A 20,565-nucleotide genomic window follows, 5' to 3' on the forward strand; every position below is an offset into this window, starting at 1 on the left:
GATTCCAAAACTTAACGACTTTAATTGAATTCCTAAAAAACTATGCAAGAACACTTCAAAATAGCAAATTAACAAGTAATAAGGTACCTAAATCTGTGTTTCAAAATAAGAATAATGTTCTGGTTGCTTTCTTGGGTTGTGGTTATTGTAAAGATCATAGTTTAGCCAAATGTTCGAAATTTCTAAATTTATCGGTTCAGCAAAGGATAGAATTTGTAAAATCTAATCGTTACTGTTTTAATTGTTTATCTAATATGCACTTGCTCAAAACATGCAAGAGTTTAAATACATGTCAACATTGCTTTAAGAAGCATCACAGTATTTTGCACATTGTAAATAATTCAAAGAATAAAACTCAGTTAAACATTATATCTCCGCCTACGCAATCTATCCCTAAAAGAGATGAATTAAAGAGTCCCAAGGACGTTTCAGCCACAGTTTGTGCCTCTCATTATGATTCGAATGCAAAAGGTAATCAAACCAGTCACATGTTATTGTGTACTGCTTTAATAAAAGTTCAAAATTCTGAACAACAGTTTGTGAAGTGTAGATGTTTATGTGACACTGGATCTCAGAGATCATTTATTTCAAGGGATTGTGTGAAGATATTAGGATTACGAGTGAAAGATAATTCCATTTCTGTATCATGTCTAGGAGAATTTAATACTATAAGTAATGGGGAAGTCGATTTAGTATTCACTTCTCATTTTAAAAGTTATATTCGTGTATCAACATCAGCGTTTGTACTGGACAAGGTGACAGATAACATTCCCTATGTATCTTTGCCATCAATCATCTTCGATAACTTCAGTGATTTACAATTAGCTGATCCATTATTTTACAAGTCACAACCAGTTGACATTTTATTTGGAGTAAATGTATTTCTGCATTTAATGACGGGAGAAATTGTCAAACGTGGTCCTGATCTACCATTTGCTCTAAATTCGAGGTTGGGATGGATAATTTCGGGTACTATAAATTTTGAGTCTACAAATTTTGAGCCAGTATATGTAAATCATTTGAATACAAACACAGATGAGTTAGTAAATTCTTTCTGGGAGTTAGAAAAGTTTCCAAATGTACAACCTTTAACAAATGAAGAAAAACTTTGTGAAGACACATCAGGTCGTTATTCAGTTGCATTACCATTCACACATACTAGAGATATTCTAGGTGACTCCCGTGAAATGGCGTACAGAAGATTTGAATACTTGGAGAAGAGGCTGTTCTCTACTAAAGGAATTTACAACCAGTATATTCAGTTTATGAAAGAGTACTTTTCACTAAAACACGTAGAATTAGTGCCAGACCCAGATTATGAATTAGAGAATAAACACTATTATATCCCACGTCACTTCGTGTTGAAGGACTCTAGCTTAACAACAAAATTGAGAGTTGTTTTCGATGCGAGCGCTAAAACAAGCACAGGTGTTTCTTTAAATGATACGCTAATGATAGGCCCAAAAATACAAGATGACTTAATTTGTATTTTACTAAGATTTAGACTTCATAACATTGCAATAACCGCTGATATTAAAATGATGTACAGACAGATAAAGGTTCATGAAAAAGATAGAGATTTTCAGAGAATATTAAGAAAGATAGCCCGTATAAACAAATACAAGTTTGTCGTTTGAAAACAAATACATATGGAACTGCAGCTGCTCCATATCTTGCAACCAAAGTTTTGAGTCAGTTAGCGACTGATGAAAGATTGAACTTTCCAAAAGCAAAGAATATAGTTTTAAGAGCTTTTTATGTTCATGATATGTTAACTGGTGTAAAAGATAGTTCGGAAGGTATTGCATTGATAGACGAATTGCAACAACTGCAAAAAAGTGGTGGCTTTGAGCTTTACAAATGGTCGACAAGTGAACCGTTATTGTTAAAAACCTCTGGCTTAACAAACACAGATAGTGACAATATTCATCGTGTAATAGAAGACAAACCATTGAAAGTTCTGGGATTGGAATGGCATCCGGACAATGATGAATTCAAATGTAATGTCGGTGTAATAGAGTATCAAAGTGTTCCGACTAAAAGAATTATTTTGTCATTCGTAGCAAAACTATTCGATCCATTGGGGTGAATAGCTCCGAATCTCCTGCGATTCCAAGACTGGAATTATGCGCAGCAGTTTTATTGGCACGCTTGATTCAGTCTGTAAAAGCTGCATTAGTTATAAATTTTGATTTAGTGCAAGGTTGGAGTGATTCACAAATCGTGTTGTCATGGCTAAGGTCGGATCCTAAAAAATGGCAAGTATTCGTATCCAATAGAGTTTCTGAAATACAATCCATCTTACCACCTGAGAACTGGAGTCATGTTGATGGAAAGGAAAATCCAGCTGATTGTGTTTCACGTGGGTTATTTCCTGCAGAACTATTATTTTATCAATTGTGGTGGAATGGTCCTTCTTGGTTAAAGTGCAGTGAGATGGACTTGTCTAAAAATATTCTTCTAGATGAAAAGGCATTACCAGATGCACGTAAAACAGTCTCATTTGTAGTTTCTGAACCTGTACAGGAACTTGCTATTATATCAAATATATCTTCATTTCCAAAGTTACAACGCATATTTGCCTGGATATTAAGATTCATATCGAATTCTAAAGTAGCATATCTAGAAAGAAATAAGTCTTTTTTATCTAGTAATGAAATTCGAGCTGCAACTTTCTGTATTGTCCGAATAATACAGCGATTTCACTATTTTAAAGAAATTCAATGTTTGGAGTTGGGAAAGGACTTACCTACAAATAGCAACCTCCTTAGCTTGTGTCCAATTTTAGATGACAACAAAGTGTTACGTGTAGGAGGAAGACTGAAACATGCGCAACTATCAGAAAATGAAAAACATCCAATCTTATTACCTTCAAAACACAATCTGACAGAAATAATAATTAGACACTTTCATGTCAAATATTTGCATGCAGCACCGGAACTTCTTCTATCTTTAATTAGACAGCAATTTTGGATCATAGCTGCTAGATCTGCTATCCGAAAGTAGTAAGATCTTGTATCACGTGTTGCAAACTTAGAGCTAAAACTGCAAGTCAAATAATGGCTGATCTACCGGAATCTAGAGTAACACAATCGGGACCATTTCATCGAACTGGAATAAATTTTTCTGGACCGTTCATGATTAAACATCGTGCATGACGTGGACAAAAATCATTTAAATATTACGTATGCTTATTTGTGTGTTTTGTAATCAAGGCAGTACATTTTGAAGTGGTAGAAGATTTGTCAACAAAGGCATTTTTAAGTGCATTGAAAGGATTTATTGCAAGAAGAGGGAAACCATTTGAGATTTATAGTGACTGCGGTACTAACTTTAAAGGTGCAGACAAAGAAATCAGAAAATGTTTTTTGCAATGTAAGCAAAATCAAGAAATTCACAAATTTTTGTCTTTAGAGGAAATAAAATGGATATTCAACCCGCCATCATCTCCCCATTTTGGTGGACTATGGGAATCGGCAATAAAGTCAATGAAATTACATCTAAAAAGGACTGTTGGTGATACTGTGCTGACCTATCCGGAATTTCAGACCTTGACAGCGCAGGTTGATGCTTGTCTCAACTCTAGGCCACTGTGTCCAACATCGGCGGATCCAAATGATTTAACTGCATTAACACCTGGTCATTTCCTAATAGGAACGTCTTTAACTGCCATACCTGAACCAGACCTAAATTATAATTCCTTCAATCACATTGACAGAGTGAGACAGTTTATTTTTCAGCACTTCTGGAAAAGATGGAGTGGAGAATACCTGTCTCAGCTTCAAAAAAGACCTAAATGGCAAAAAAGTCAAAACAATTTAGAAGTCAATGACTTAGTCCTCATTAAAGAAGACAACCTTCCGCCTCTTAAATGGAGGTTAGAGAGAATAACTGCTGTTCATCCGGGCTCAGATCAAGGAGTCAGACTTGCTAGTATTAAAACTGGTCACGGTGTCATACAACGACCAGTCGTGAAATTGTGTCCTCTTCCTATTCAGACTAAAAACTATGAACTGCTTCGCATATAATATTTTGTATTATCTTTCTTATGTTTATCTTTTATTATAGACTAAGAAGTTTCAAAATGCTCCAACTGTTGAAATCCCCTGGGATTTCAACGAGGGCCAGGATGTTTATGTGAGTATCGTTTGCTTCATTTTATTGTTGCAAACAGCGTAAATTTCTTTTGTTTTTCTTCCTTTAGTTTTGAACTTTATGTGTGGCAACAATATAATTGATTGATATAATTGTGTTTGTGACAGCCATGTAAAATGGCTCGCTTATTTTGTCTCAATTATTTCGCATCGCTGACATTTTATTTATAATTAGTGTAATAAAATAAAAGTGAAGGAATACAGTCTATTTGTTGATTGATTATGTTTTGGGAAACATATTATATAAAGAACAAAAGGTAACACACAAAACGTTAAAAAATGCCCCTTTGGGGCACGTAATTTAAAGTCTGAAATATTTCAGATTTATTTTGTTTTATTTATTTATTTATTTGCGCATGCCGATTTGAAATCGGCACGCTTTACATATTCTTGGATTGTTCAAATGAAAAATATACTTTTGGATAAAAAACAGACTAACTCACCAGCAGAGCAAAAACATGTTCCATTGATAGGAGAACAGGTAGCATTATTCTTACAGCTGCAATTGTTTCTACAGTTAGGTCCCCAAGTACCTTGAGTACAGAGTTGATCGCATCTGTTTGAGAAAGTTCCATAATTAATTGTTTTCTCTCAATTAATAGAGGATAAAGGGAATAGCTATCTTAAGAAAATTTTATTCCATTAGCTGTTCACTTACATTCGAATTCAACCTGAGCAGAATTTGTTTATTATACATTTTACAAAAATAGCTTTTAAAAAATTTTAATCAAGACGAAATTATAATATCAAAAAGAAACATTTTGACATTTAAAATAATTATTGGGATCAAAGACATTTTTATATTTTTGTATATCAAATTGTTCACTGTTAATTTAAGGAACACAGGTTCACTGCATTGCAGGTTTCAAGAAGTTATTAATGCTCAGTCAATAGTAAATTATTGAACTAAATAACATCATATGAATTTTATTGTATCATAATTAGCTAATGAAAATGTGATAGATCTACTGTTAGACTATGAATCTGACTTTCTAGTAGAACAATACTGACGTTTACGATAAACTGTCGAAACTTTCTCTTGCTAATCTAAATGAAATATTTCATGTAAATTTCCTAGCATAAAAATATTCGCATCAACACCTGACTCTCTTGCATTCATCTATTCTTATTTGTAATTTATATGTTAAATTCATAGCTGATATTTTCACTCAGTGAAAATGTTTAATGAAAATTTTGATTTGCCTACATTATATATTAATATAAAAATTATTAAAAATATTCGTGAATCTGAATGAATGAAATTCAACAATTTCAAAATGTTACTCTTCTTTAAAATATGCGAACGAATCCAAACGAATTCACTTCGCCTATAACTCACAAACATTCAGTATCATAATAGGAAAAAAATCTGATGTGTACACCACATGACTTCCTTGTACGGAATATTAAATTATACGCATTTTTTCTTGCATTTCATTTAAATTTATTGGATTGAATTAAATCTACTTCACCGACAGCACATAAACCACAATAGAATAAATGCATTTTTTAAATTCACTCTAGTATTTTTTTACCATAGCGACATTCTGGCGCTAGATTCACTTAACAGTATTAATAATTATATAACAGTTAACTTATATATTTCGTTCATATAACTCATAATGCACAAAATTTATATCATTTAAAGAATAGAATTATCTAATTGTTGCCACATGTTCTATTCAAATACTATAATAAAGCTAGAATGATTTATAAAAGAAATTAAGCAAACAAAACAAAATAGAAACAGTTTTTCACAGACGATTGAGTATTTCTCATTTAATTAATTCAGTTCTCACTTCGCGAGAAGGCAGAAATACATAAAAACTCAAAATATCTATATTAAAAATTACAAAGTAAATCTTAGACACTTATTTCCTCGAAAAAATTCCAGAAAGAATTAAGCATGATTTAATTGGCAATAATAAATGAATGCGTTATCTTTGTTGTTTCAAAGCTAAGTTTCTATAGATTGGCAACAAATCCACTAGTCTCCTGTTTCAAATGTAAACATCAATGCCAGCCATAAAAAAAGGCTTAGTGGCATTTAGACAACGTTAAAATTGTTGATAATTCTAAAAATATTGTATCGAGATTTACTAAAGGCATAAAAACCTTAACCGGAAGATAAAAACAACATAATACATTAATTTTTAAAGCAAAATATGTACAATTTACAAACACATAAGAGTAAAGAAACTGAGATCACTGAGCCGGGTAACACAGTGGATATATATATAAATATATTTATATACGTTTGGTACGGCCGATTGCAACCAAAATACGAGGTGCACATCTACATGTTATACCAGTCATATATAGAAAATTTAAACGTCCTGAGGCTACTCGTTTTTGAGTTATGCGAGATACGTATGTACGTACGTATGCACGTACGTACATACGTTCGTACAGACACCACGAAAAATTCTCTTCAGAATTAATTTTAAAGCAGTTTTATAATTTTTTTTGAGGGAAAAGAGTATTTATTCTGTCCTTACGTACAGCTGTCACGCAAAAACATCGTCAAATTTCATTCGATAGCGGTCAAAATGGATATTTTCGTTGAAATATGCTGCCTGAAACTTTTAGAGATTACAATACTTCCTTTTTACTTCGTACAAGGAAGTAAAAAGAAAATCACCGTTTCGTATCTCCCATTCTTCTGAACCGGTTGATGAAATGTAGTCCGATTTTGTGTCAGAAACATGTGTTAGAACAATGTTATAGACAAATCTAACGTATAGCCTAAGTAGCGCTTTCGAGACATGAAAAATGCATGTTAAATTTCGTCATTCGGCCGAGTAGAATGGAACGTATAGAACTGTCCCATTCCTTTTTCTTTTTGTGCAAGGTGTACATATTAACTGAATTTCTAAACTCTTCTAAACCGTAAGAGGGACTTGTTTCACACATCGTGTAGCGTGTTGCGCAACTGCCTATGTAATCCCAATTGGATGACTGCTTTCACATACCACCTGTGTTCTTCAATGTGTCCTGCTTGTAGTTAAAGTTTCTTTCTAATCCAATTAATTTAAATTAAATCAACGTAATTAATTTTTATAATTGTGTTAATGAACATTCTTACGTTAAACTGCACATTTTTGTAAAACCTTACGTTGACTTGAACAATGAATTCTAGGAATAATTATGAATAACTACGAACAGTTACAAGCGCGCACTATCTTGCGCGTAATTAACAGCTTCACAAAGATTTGCAGATTGACACTCTGGAAAACTTTGCGAACAAAATTAATACATTAATTAATACATTAATACGATAATTACTTCCGCAGAAAAGTACTAAATTGTCGGCATCAAAATGTCTTTAATCTTTCTAATAATACTATTTTCAACAAATACAAACACCTCCGGCCTTTTGAGGCAGTTCTTTTCAACAATAATTTTCCAGCATAATTTTCTGAACGCTTTCTTTGACCTGTTGTGCGTATTTCACACGTATGTTTTTCATCTTCTATTATGTTCCTTGCATTTGTTTGCATTTATACATCACTATTTTGTTTACATTCACCCGGCGATGGCTTTTATATTTCTGTCCAACATTCCGAAGTACAATACACACACTCCAGCTCATTTTCTATTAATTTTCTTTCTAGCTTGCCGTTACAATATTCAAGCTTGAGGGTTTATTGCAACCCCACTTTCATCCCTCAATTTTGATTTCCCATTGGGTACTTAATGCATATGTGCTTACGTAAAGTGTCCCAGTGGCATTATATTAATGGACCGTACACATCATATTATGCGCGATAATTACGGCTGTACTTGAATAGACAGAAATATAGATTAATAGTTTCAGTGACAGATCCGAAACCAGATGTGTTAAGCAGTTTTATTATTCAAGTAATTTTTGTTTGAACATTTTACACGAAATGCATTTATATATCGGACATGGTGGCAGAGATCGAATGATAAAAAAAAAAATTGATCATCATCATGGAAACATTATCCAAAATTCTGTTCAATTTGTTTTTAATCTTCAAAATTTTACCTTTTGCTTTGCTGTCTTTTTCTTCCTATTTGATTTTCTTGAATCTTTGCGAACCTTATCAACAAAACAGGAAAGCAAGCAAGAATTGTAGTTGCTTATGGTATTTTCACATACCGGACCAAGATGTAGCTACATCTCAAAGACTTTTAATCATAATCTTGGTGGAAACTATAAATATATTTTATTTATCAACACGGTTTTACTAATTTTCATGTGTTAAGACCTCTTCAAACAAAGGCAGCAGAAGTCGTTATAAAACACCTGCTTCATACCTTCCTACTGTTCGAAGCATTATACTTGTATACACTGGACAGTAGACCATCTTCTAATAGATTTATTTAATTACTTAAAAGTAACCTAGCCGGAGTTTAATACTGTGCATGGTAAGCCAAGTCAGAGCTAAAACTAAGGCAGTTCTAAGCAAATCAGGACACAGAAGATATATTGATGACACAGATACAAGACACCTGGAGTATGAAAAAAAAATCGATCGTTTAACTCTGGTAATTAAAAGGTTCTTGGTTGCGCAGCTAGAATCGAACTGTCAAACAACTCCTCCGAAGGAAGCATTTCATTCACTGAGTGACGAAGAACAATTACAAGGTGCTTTGACTGCAATGAATCTTCGTCTCAAATTGATAATGACATGCTCGTTGAAAGGACAAGGTTAAATAATACCGTTACTAAAGTATATACAATTTGTTCGCAAGATTGTTGTGTAAAAGTAGTTTGTTCAAAATGAAGTGAGCCTTTCGAATTATCACGTTCTGAAAGCTATGTTTTGGAAGAAAAACTGTACGAAAGATCTGAAATGTTTTTTAGTAAACTGAATGTGTGTAGGGAAAGAAAAACTAAAGAATGTTTCGAAATTAAAGCTAAGAAGAAATTAATATCACCACTCTGAAACATCTATGGACTTAAAGTCCGTAGTCTAGTGCTTGACATTCAGAAAGGAAGAACAGAAACCAGACCTATTTTAGCTGGTCATAAAAATTGACTGAAGAAGGATTTTTTTTTCACTTGAAAATATGAAAATGGTTGCATGAAAGGACTATATTCCCAATTCTGGTTCAGCGTATGTGAACAAAAACTAATAAAGATTGAAAAAGTACTGGATATAGTAAAATTCTTCAGGCCGATATCTGTAACTCAAATTTTAGGTACAGGTCAGGAATTTAAAAAATGAGAAAGTAAAACGCAGCATTCAAGAAAAAATGTATTTTTTAGAACTAATGTTCTATGCAATTCCAAATGTTGTAATCAATGATTTTTATGCATTTTGTATAAACAATATTTTGTATGATGTATACAACATTTTGCATAATTCAGTTAAATTGCTTATTTTAACTATTTATTATCAGTTTATAGGATCTGATCTTCTTCGGGAACATGCAATTACATCAGACCTCTAAGCGACAGCTAGTCGCTTTTCTCTGCGTCCTATAAATTCCATAGTAACAGGAAAATGGTGTAAAAGACCCTTTTATTAAACCTAATAAACTTTAATAGACAGCACCAACTCGTGCTTACAGAAGCCTTTTGACTTTAAATCAAAGAAAATGGGTTAAAATTACTGATAGTCTAACAGCTCCACAGTTAAACTTGCGCGCAAGTTGCTCTAACCAAAGTCGGCGTAAACAAGCTTAATAGCAAGAAAATCGCTAGAGGAGCAAAGTCAGCAACGTGGTCTTCAAGTAGGCAAAACACGCTCCGATTTACACCCTCCAAAACCTTCCTTCAAGTACTTCCTCCTTTCTACCTAATTTGAATATCGTACGTACTGGAAATTTATATTTTGTCAGGAAAATGATACGAAGCTTGATGACAGAAAAGTAATATAAAATAACGGGTTAAATTAAAATGAACCTAACAAGTTAATTTATAGAATAACTATTTAATCTGTGAAATACCTGTTGAAAACATGCAATTATTAATTTATTACACACTTTATAAATTATTTTATGAAATAACTGGATTACTTACTTTAAAGGAAACACACATGATTAAGTCTGAATTTCGTCTTCAGTTTCATAATACATAACCTTTCGTCTGCGATTTTGTTATCATTTTTTATTCCTTTCTGATTCTCTCTTTATAATAACATGAAGCGGTAATATATTCAGTATTTACACAACGTTCTATGTACATGTAATAAGAAATGAAATGCCTGACATTGTAGAAAAGATAATAAAAATAAATGTTGAAATATTTAAGAACTTACATTGTTCCATTGAAACCATCTGTGCAGTTGCAAAAACCATCTACATGATTACACCTAGCTCCATTTTTGCAAAGGCATATTTTCTTGCAATTTTTTCCGTATGTATTATTATTACAGCTGAGGTTGCAAGCTTCACCTTTCCACCCTAAAAATTTTCAAAAACAAAAAGCTTTTCATTTTTTTTTTTTTTTTCTGATTAAAAAAACCTTTTATCTGAACAATCTTGGAAATTACACAAACAAAATACTAATCAAGATTGCCCATTAAGCTTTTTCTAGAAAATTAATAACTGGTGTGGTGGGAGAGAGTATTTTTAAATGAAACGTTTTCTTCTATAAATTAAAAAAATTTCCTTCCAAGCAGGAAATCTGCGTATTTTCAGCACTTGGTGCAACGAGTCGAATCGAGTCCAAAATAATGAAACAGAATTTAAACAACTTTAAGCAGCTAAAATTTTTTGGTCAATCAAATGTTGATTTCTTAACTTTATTTGATAGTAAAACACTAGTGAGTATATTAGTAAACATTTCTATTTAAATGCATATGTTTTAAGAAAAAAAATTAAATGTATTTTTATTAAAATTATATATAAAATACAATTCGTGTGCAAATGAATTAATATATATATATATATGTATTCATTTAAGATAACAGAAATTCGGCTTTCATTTTATGAAAACTTATATTTTAGAAAATAATATCGTGATAATTAATGACATAACAGATGATCTAGAAGAAGACTGCCTTAAAAAATATTCCTCTAGTCGAATACGTAAAATCAAATTTCCCTGTAGTTGCATTAGAAACGCTAGTCCCATGCATATGGTCAAGTTTATTTATTATTACATAAAAAACGAAATAAATGAGTTTTTATTAACGCAGGTTTATGATTTCGTAACTTTTGCAAACGTAAGTACTATTACAAAAAGATTAATTGCTAAGCCAAGACATAATTTTAACGAAAATCACAGTTAATACAGCAAGATTCATTTCAAAATAATTCCAGCGTCGGAAATCACAGTTCTTCAAATTGTGATATTAAATTTACGCTTTTTTCAGATATCAGTTGCGCAGCTGAATTTCAGTTCATAATATTAGATGAGTAATTTGGTTTAGTAAGTTTTATGGCTAAGAAAGATTTGCTAAAAGTTTATAAAATTTTGTTTGTAACTGCTGGCCATTTTAGAATGTAACACCACGAATGAAGCTTCTAAGGAGGATGAAAATTACGTGATGTGTATATCGCAATGGAGTATGCAAATAATTCCGATTTCAGCGCAGGCAAACATCATGGGCCACTGTATCGCTGCTTATTATCAGTGTGTAAAGAGAGGAAATATTGCCGTTTTGAATATTGTGAACTGTTTCCTCGTGAATTTTTTTTTTTTTTTTTTTTTTTTTTTTTTTTGTATGTGCAGCTTCAGTATGCTAGTACAAAAACGCGAGCAAGATTCGAGTACGTTTCTGAGTTCGACAGAGGGAGAATCGTTACACACAGAGATTGCGGATTATCCCTCCGAAAATCAGTCCCCGTATCACACATAGCCAAGAAACAGTCATGCGAATATGTAACATGGATGCAGGAGGGAACGACTGATAGTCAGGAGCAATTGCATCCACTTCGTAGCACCACTTTACAGGAAGTCAGGCATATTGTCGGCATAGCACTGATGAAGCGCTCTGCTACATCCGCAGCTATATCACAACGAATGCAGTTCTGTAACTCGACAATCAGTATCTGCACAAGTAATTCGACATCGCTTATAGTATAATGGAATGTTTACTAAGCATCCATTACTTCGCTTACATTTAACTTACAAACCACAGGAGTTTGGGTTTGCAATGGTGCACTGAATGGCGGAGGTGGAAATCTGAGTGGCATGACATTGTATTTTCGGACAAATCATGCTTCTGCCTGCTGTACCACGGTAGTCGGAGTAAAGCTTGGAAACACCGTGGACACAGACTGTCCGAGTTTTGTCTTATGCATCGTCTTATTGGTCCTGCACTCGATGTTGTAGAGTGAAATGGTATTGGATTCCAATCTCAGACCCCACTAGTATGCATTACCCATACATCTGCCACGCCGTATCCTCTCATTCACAAGGTTAACTTTGGTTACATGTAGAGGCAGCATGGGCTACCATCCAAGCCACCCAAAACATCTTACACTCAATGCCGCCGTATGTAACACTGGTTATTGACAAACACGGAGAAGCACTCATTACTGATTTTCTCGTCACACTTATGTCAAAGCAGGCTGTATTTCATATCTATGAACACTGTATAATTATCTGAAATAAATTAGAGTTTGACATCTATTGCTCTTTTTCGTGTTGAATTTTGTATAGCCACCAGTGCATATAAAATAAAAATCAAAATTATATACATATAAAAATAAAAATCTGAAAGCTTTCAAATTTGGTATTACGCCCAAATAGGCATTTTCTTAACGTTTTGTGTGTAGCATTTATTTATTAAATATCATTTTCTTCGCATCTTAACCATAAAATATAATTCGAGAGCAATATAACAAAATATTTAAAAGAGCATATCTTTAGAATTTTCAATACACAATTTCGCTTACTGGAGATATTTTTTTCCGTGCAGTGTTGCCATTGTTCGCTTTGAAAACGTCGAGTTTGTTAATCAAACTTTCTTTAATGGTTGACAAAATATGAACTAAATAATAAAATAAATTCCAAATTTGCGCTTCCAGATGCCCATATTCGAATGAGGACTGAATTTGATGCCTCTAGGTAGCCTTAGTTTTTCACAGTGCGAGAAACATATATAAATTCATGCAGGTTCTGCATTACTTAATTTCTTTAAATATAATGCAGGGCTCTAATATTTGACGGCAGCAATTTGGAAAGTGAACCAACATTTATAGTGAACCGACGCAAAATGCCAAAACGAAATTAATAGCCCTTCAGGGCAAATGACCCCTTCGGGCTAAAAATTAAAACTAAATTTTTAAAAATGTTAATTTTGATCATGTGAAATAAACAAAATTTAGCATAAAACATATTATTGAAAGTAGTATGCAAATAAATTGTAAAAAAATTCCGTTCTACAGTTGAAAACTATGTAAATGCTAAATCGATCATTTTTTTAGGATTGTTAGATTTAGTGCTAAATCAACAGATAAGAAACAAAAAATTATATTCGCATTTGAACTTTAATAACTTTGATATTTTTTCTAGACTTTATATAATTCGGTAAACTGATAAAACTATTTGCTCTTGATAGAAGGAGACCTCTGATTACTTGTCGAAAAATACTAAAATCTACATTGAAGAAAATTTAAAATAAATATGAATAAAAATGTTGACCTTCGATACTTTTTTAAAGTAGGAGTGGCGAACCAGCCAGTCGGGATACAAATTTTATTCGATCTCAGTATTAAGTTTGCATATTTTCATAATAGATGCATATATATATAAATATTGAACTTATTATTTCAGAATAAATTCATCTCATGCTTGCTAATAAATATTAAGCTTTTTTTGTAATATGCAAATATGTCTATGTTGAATGTATATATTTTTTAAATAAGCATAATGTAATTTAATTTTTTGGGAGCACATAAATAGTTCTAGATGTAACGCTCGTGTAACAGCACACGTACATATTACAATGTATGATTTCTGAATGTCATTTCGAGGCTTGATGTAAACTGGACCCTTGAAATCCACACCCGTGACATAGAAAGGTGGAGTTTCAACAATTCGGTCTTTAGGTAACTGAGCTGTCATTTGTTTCGTTGGTTTTACTGCATATTTTCGATATATTAAACAGTTCTCTATGACTTTCTTCTCCAACTGGCGGCCTTTGGGAATCCAAAATTTCTGTCGCATTTTGGCTAACGTTATTGCAACTCATGCGTGCAGAACGTTATTGTGTTCACTTTATACAATTAATTTAGTAAATTTGGAATCTTTGGGAAGAAGAACTGGATGGTTTTCATCTAATGTATATGCGGTTTCTTCTAATACTCCCTTAATTCGAATAATTTTATTTTCATCAAGAAACGGTGACAAGATGAATATACGTATTAGAGCTTGGAAAAATTGACTTGTTAGATTGAAGAGCCTTAATTTCAGGTGTGAATAAGTCCGTTTGGGCTTTACGAACACAAAATATTTCAGCGTCTTGAATTTCAGAAGCACTTAATGTGCCAATATTAGCAGGCGATTTTCTTGCTTTAGGCAAACTACGACAGAAATTTTGGATTCCTAATTGGTGAAAGGAAGATATCAAACTAAATTACTTTGGAAATCTAACCTGATGAATTAAATAATAATTTTCATATCAGATTAGATAAAGATGTAGAAATGCGTAAGAAATACGCAATAATTGAAGAACAACTCCATGAAGGAATTGCTGAAGTATATCAAAATTAATATTTCGAATCAGGTTATTAAATGCCTCATAGAGCAGTGACGAGACCAGATAAAGAAACTTATCGTGCTAGAATTGTTTTCGACGCGTCATGTAAAGGAGAAAATTCTAAATCCTTAAATGATTTGTTACAGGTTGGACCTAATTTAAATCCTAATATATTAAATGTCATTCTTAAAATTCGAGAACACAATATCGCTTTTTCCGCTGATATAAAAAAAGTTATTTCTAATTATAAGTATTGCCGAGGAAGATCGAAAATATTTAAAATGTCTTTGGTTTCAGAATGACAACAGCAAATCATTCAAAATTATGAACATGACACGTTTACCATTTTGTATTAGCACCAGTCGATTTATTTTAGCAGCGACAATAAAACACCATATTAAAAAATACATCACTAAAAAACCTGAAAGTTATGAAATGTTGAATTCATCTTCATATGTTTATGATTTGTACTATGGAACGAGTACAGTAGTAAAGGCATACCAAGTGTCATCTGATGCAGTTACGATTTTAAAGCACACGAGTTATGAATCTATGTAAATTTAATTCCAATTCTAAGGAGTTAAAAGACATGTGGTTTAAAAACTTTTTATCAATGATTGGTTCCTTTGCGCAAACTGTACTAACTTTGTTTCTTTTCTCAGAAGAGGAGCGCCCTCTAACGGCGATTCAAAAACCCCTTGTGGGATTTTTCATCACTCGCGACCACTATTTCAGCATACAAATAACTGATATGTAAGTTGCTTTCTTACTTGAATTACTTGGATGCAGAAATAGTGATACAGGTGGGGAGTGCTGAAAAATCCCACAAGCGGTTTTTGTATCGCCGTTAGAGGGCGCTCCTCTTCTGAGAATGGAAAGTTCAGTTTGCGACGTAGTGGATGATAACCATCGATGCTATTCTGCTTATTACAGTGAATAGAATGATTATTTTTGTAAAATGTTGATGTGTTGGCTTCTATTAGTATTAAGTATGACCAGAGCTCTCTTAAAGGAAATCAATATAATAATATATTATTTTTTATAAATGTACCAAGTATTCTTCTTTTTTATTTTTACTGCATTTATCATTTTAAATCATTTAGATTTGCAAGATTTACACGGTTGCTGAATACTTTTGTGATACATTGTATAAGTTTTTGAATTAGAAATAGATCAAAGATATTTCCTGAAGCTTGCAAAATTAAATAAGTTAAATTTCTTTAACCTTGCAATATTTAAATTTTGGACAATCCATATCTTACCTGGAGAGCAAATACAATTTCCTGTTGAAGGTAGACATTCTGCACCGTTTTCGCATAAGCATATCTCCGAGCAATTCAATCCCCAAGTTCCATCAGGACATATCTGATCACAGCTTTATGAAAGGAAGAGAAATTATTTGTTTCTTGCAACAAAAGAATGAAAAGAAACGAACTCAATACAATGCTAAAACAAAGATGTTTTGTCTCCTCTGCTTTTCGAGAGGAAAGCACGTAATGAAAACCTTTTTAGAATAACTGAACATTTAAATTTTCTCCACGATCTTCATTTAATTCCTTTGTTGCCTTTTACCTTCATTAAATTTTTCATCTGCACTCCCAAACCGTGCTCCGTAGAATTGATGTTACAAATCGATCGAATACATAAAGTGCATTTTAGTTTTCTGCTGGAATGCGGACAGACTTTACAATTCTTTAAGAAGCTTAGATTGCGTTTTAAGCTTCGGTCATTATACGACATGATTTTATAACCCATATGTAGCAAATTTTGCGAATTTAAACCAATAGGTACAAAACAAAAGATAAATGAATGATGATGAAGATGAATTCATAAATATTTCCTAATTTCATTACAGAATTTGAACTTTTTGTACCTGACTACAATCAGTACTTCATCAATTACACAAATTAGCGAATATTTTGTTCCATAATAAATAAGGTTCTTTTTCTATGTATTCTTATATCATGATTTTAAACGTAAATTTCATATATTTGCTATTAGCCATGGTATTTTAGGATAACATCATTTGTCAAAATGATGTAACTGCAATTTAAAAATACACGAAGGTGCTGACGTTTGAATTATGTGCATTAAAACTGCTATAAATATTTTAATTTCTTAGCTGATATCACGCTACACTTCAAGTTTTTATTCAACTATGTTTGAGCAACAAGACTTGATTAGGAGATGTAAACAAAGAAGAATAAGTATTTTAATTGTTTTCAACTTATCATGTCCTCTATCTTCGTATTAACATTTTTTGGAATTTAGTGTCATATAAACTCATATCAAGAATTCTTAGAAGATCTAAAAAAGAGGTGCTGTTAATTCTCTCAGCTATATTTGAGTCTCATCATCTGCAGACTGGAGATGACTGCAGAAAACTAGTAGCTCAACCCAGCGTCTAAACAAGTAATATTAAATATCCTTTTTAGTGACTTTTTGAAATTTGCTTCTTTATGAGAAATCTTAATTAATTGCAATTTTACATGCGTATTTCATCTTATCGTTGTTTTTTTTTTCTCTTGAAATAAGTAACTAATCAAAATGTTTTATTACTTTTATAATGTTTATTTTTATATTAGAAACAATTAAGCCTTCCTGTAGTCTTGCTCTGTTTCGCATTTCAGTTAAAATCAATTCTTTAGCAAGCATGAATATTTTAAAGGTTAGGATAAGTAATTCCATTTGTACAAATGATGAAAAAATGAGTTCCTAAAGCTTCTGATGTTCATAACTGGTTTCAGCTATAATGTTTCTCTAGCCAAGATGGTAGGTAATTTTGAAGAATGCAGCATCGGTGCTCATGATAAACTTAATAAGATGGTTTACACATTAGAAAATGGAACTATATTTAAAAGGTTAAAAGGATAATGGCTTATATATTTGACAAAATAATTAAATTAAAATAGATCTCGTTATTTAGTCGCTCCACACTTTCATTATTCGGATATAAAATTCTAGATGAATTCTATAAATAGAGTTATTCAATCTATTATTCCCGTTCAATTACATGATAAATTATTTTCCCCCTTTTAATACACCAGTTATTGTATCCATTTTAAATAAAATCTTATTGCGTTGTAATGTACCTCACTTGGGAATTCCAAGTTAATGTTGGAAGTGAGGAACCTAAGAACTGATAAGCGAATAATCGCTAGAGTTCGATGACAAGAACAACAAGAGAGAAGGGTAACTAACCCTTTATTATTTCGATAAGATTTAACAAAACTCGGCCTGGGAGTGTACAAGTAAAGCCCGCACTTTGGACTTGAACTTAAAAGACTAAGAATTAAACTAGAACTAAGATTAACTAAATAAGTATAGCCAGAGCTATCAAGGTTCAATTAGAGTTGGCCCCTTAACTTATTTTACTACGAAGCTTAGCAAGGGCCTGAGTACGGCCGAGCGTAAAAACAGCTTTGAGAGAGAGAGAGCGGCCAAAATGGCAGACGCGCGTAGTTCAGAAACTCTGATTCTCTCTCAGTCTCAGTAAGTAACTTCGTGGTTTAAATACCGCTCCTCCTCATTAAATATTCAGCAAATTGCAAAAATACGTTCTGGCCGGAAGTAGTAATTTGAAGTTAAGAATTTGACAGGAAAGGAACTTAAAATTTAACTGTTAATAAAATTAACATAATCCTTACAGCGTAAAAACATTTCTTTGAACTATATTTCATTTCTGTTTTTAATCTCAGTCACACGCTACCAACGATACAATTTTTAGTCATTATTAAAATACACACAATAAATTATAAAAAAAATGTACGAAATAAAAAAAAAATAACTGAATGTCATTCAGAGAATGAAGAAATCGCTTATATTCAGCTTCCGAAAGTGAAAATAATAATGTTACAACGAGTATATTACTTGAAGCTAAAATGAATAAACGAATATCGCCAATTCGTCATTAAGTGGGCCAAAATGGGAAGCTCAAAACGCCTTTTTCCCGTTTGCTTTAGACAGCGGCCCATTTTTTTAGAAAAAAGGACAAAACATTACTCAATTTACATTTTCTTATGATTTTTGTTTTATAAAAAGGTAAAAATTTTGTTTTATAATCTGTGAAAGCCTCAAAACTTAATATCCCGTACATTTTTAAATGATGAAGTTTTAAAATCATGAAGTTAAATAATCTAAAATATCGAATGATTTAAACGTTTTTTTCCAAAAATTGAGAAATTAAGTTAAAATTTTCATACAAGTTTTACTGAAACATTTCATATTTCGCTATATGCGACGATGCAAACTGATATGCTTAGTTTGTAGGTTAAAAATTTATGACAAAATTCCACCCACAGTGAAACGCAGAGTATACTAACTAAAAGCTTATAAAAATCCTTGTTTTTTCGCATGCCAAATGTTGAAATGTTGTTATATTTTTTCAGGGAATTGACTTCTTGTAGTCCTAAAACTTCCTATTTAGCAATTTTTTAAATTATCCGCAACACCATTAATTTAACAAATTTTATTCCCTTTAAATGTATGAAATAACGTCTACTTTTGTTTCAAGCTAGCCGGAAATTTAAAGATCTTTCAAAAGACACTTTTTGTTTTTAGTCTTTTTCCAAACCTGAAGTTAAATAACAATTTTGTAAATAATAGACGTCTTATTCTACAATATGTAACTAATAATTTTACAAATTGTAGACACTTCATGTCGAAATTTGATGCAGGGATCTTTGCAATTTATTTTACTGGCTCTGAAAAACCTCAAAATAAAGATCGATTGTTTCTCTAAAGCAGTTATTCTAGTCATTCCAAAGCAGGCATCCAGGCTGTGATTTTAAATCATGACACAGATACCCAGATTATCTCAGAAAGAAGACAAACCTTGAACTTTCTTTATAAATAAAACAAAACAATTCGGGCATCATGAATGCAGATCATCTTTTTATATGCCCATAACTAGATAAAGAATCTAAGAAACATGGGGAGATAAGTAAACTGGAATTCCGCAGCTTTCATGAACTCCTTGTGAAGAATACATCTCTTATGTTCGTTTCCTTTTTTAAATTTTTAACTTTTTACTTTTGTTCCCATGTTCATTTATTCTGTTTCGTACTTTAAATGTTTGTTCTTTTTTTTATTATAAATCATTGTTCTTGTGTGGTACTTAAGCTGTTTTATATATTTGGATTGATCTTTTCAATAAAGCCATATGAAACAACATGTTACATATTGTACTTTAAGAACTATTTATAGATTTCTCATATTTACATTGAAAAACAGAATAATAAATAACAGGTGGCCATAATTAAACTGACAGTGCTCACAGTGTTCTGTAGCGCGATCTATTTGCGAGAATGACACCACATTTTGTAGGAAGATTAAACAAGACGGGGGACGAAGGATTCCGCGGAAATAAAAATTAGTTCCAAAGTCACCGCTAGGGGAATATTTGGCGCTGTGTAATAGAATATAGTGTGTTAAATGCAAATCAATAGGGAAATTACCTTTTATTTTGCATTCAAATGAGGTTCAATGTGGCTGTCGTTGTTGTGGACTACATATTTCATTCTGTGCACAGTATGCACAACAGCAGAAAGTAACATGTCTGCAGGAATCTCCCGTACAGTCCGTGATACTATGTTATCCTTTAACGTAGCCAGGTCCAGGACCACTCCTTGATAGACCTTGGACTTAAGGTAACCCCACAGCTAGAAGTCGCATGGGGTAAGATCAGGCAACCGAGGTGGCCATGCAGTTGGAAAGTAACGGCTAATGACTCTTTCTGTTGTGAATTTCTGTCGTAGCATCTGTTGCACCCGTACAGCAACGTGTGGAGG

General features: G+C 32.4%; 1 protein-coding gene across 1 annotated transcript in view; it reads right to left on the reverse strand.

Moving 5' to 3' along the window:
• The window catches only part of LOC118181778 (uncharacterized), a 288,201-nt gene that overhangs the window by 91,973 nt on the left and 175,663 nt on the right, over nucleotides 1-20,565 (reverse strand). The window contains exons 30-32 of the mRNA XM_085818801.1: nucleotides 16,039-16,151; nucleotides 10,385-10,529; nucleotides 4,598-4,710 (exon numbers count right to left, since the gene is read on the reverse strand). Coding sequence (XP_085674927.1) covers nucleotides 4,598-4,710; nucleotides 10,385-10,529; nucleotides 16,039-16,151 — 371 coding nt within the window. The remainder of the gene's footprint in view (nucleotides 1-4,597; nucleotides 4,711-10,384; nucleotides 10,530-16,038; nucleotides 16,152-20,565) is intronic.

This window comes from Stegodyphus dumicola, chromosome 6, assembly GCF_044657685.1.
Source record: "Stegodyphus dumicola isolate Sdum_Otavi_A_Nest chromosome 6, ASM4465768v1".
NCBI classification, from domain to species: domain Eukaryota; kingdom Metazoa; phylum Arthropoda; class Arachnida; order Araneae; family Eresidae; genus Stegodyphus; species Stegodyphus dumicola.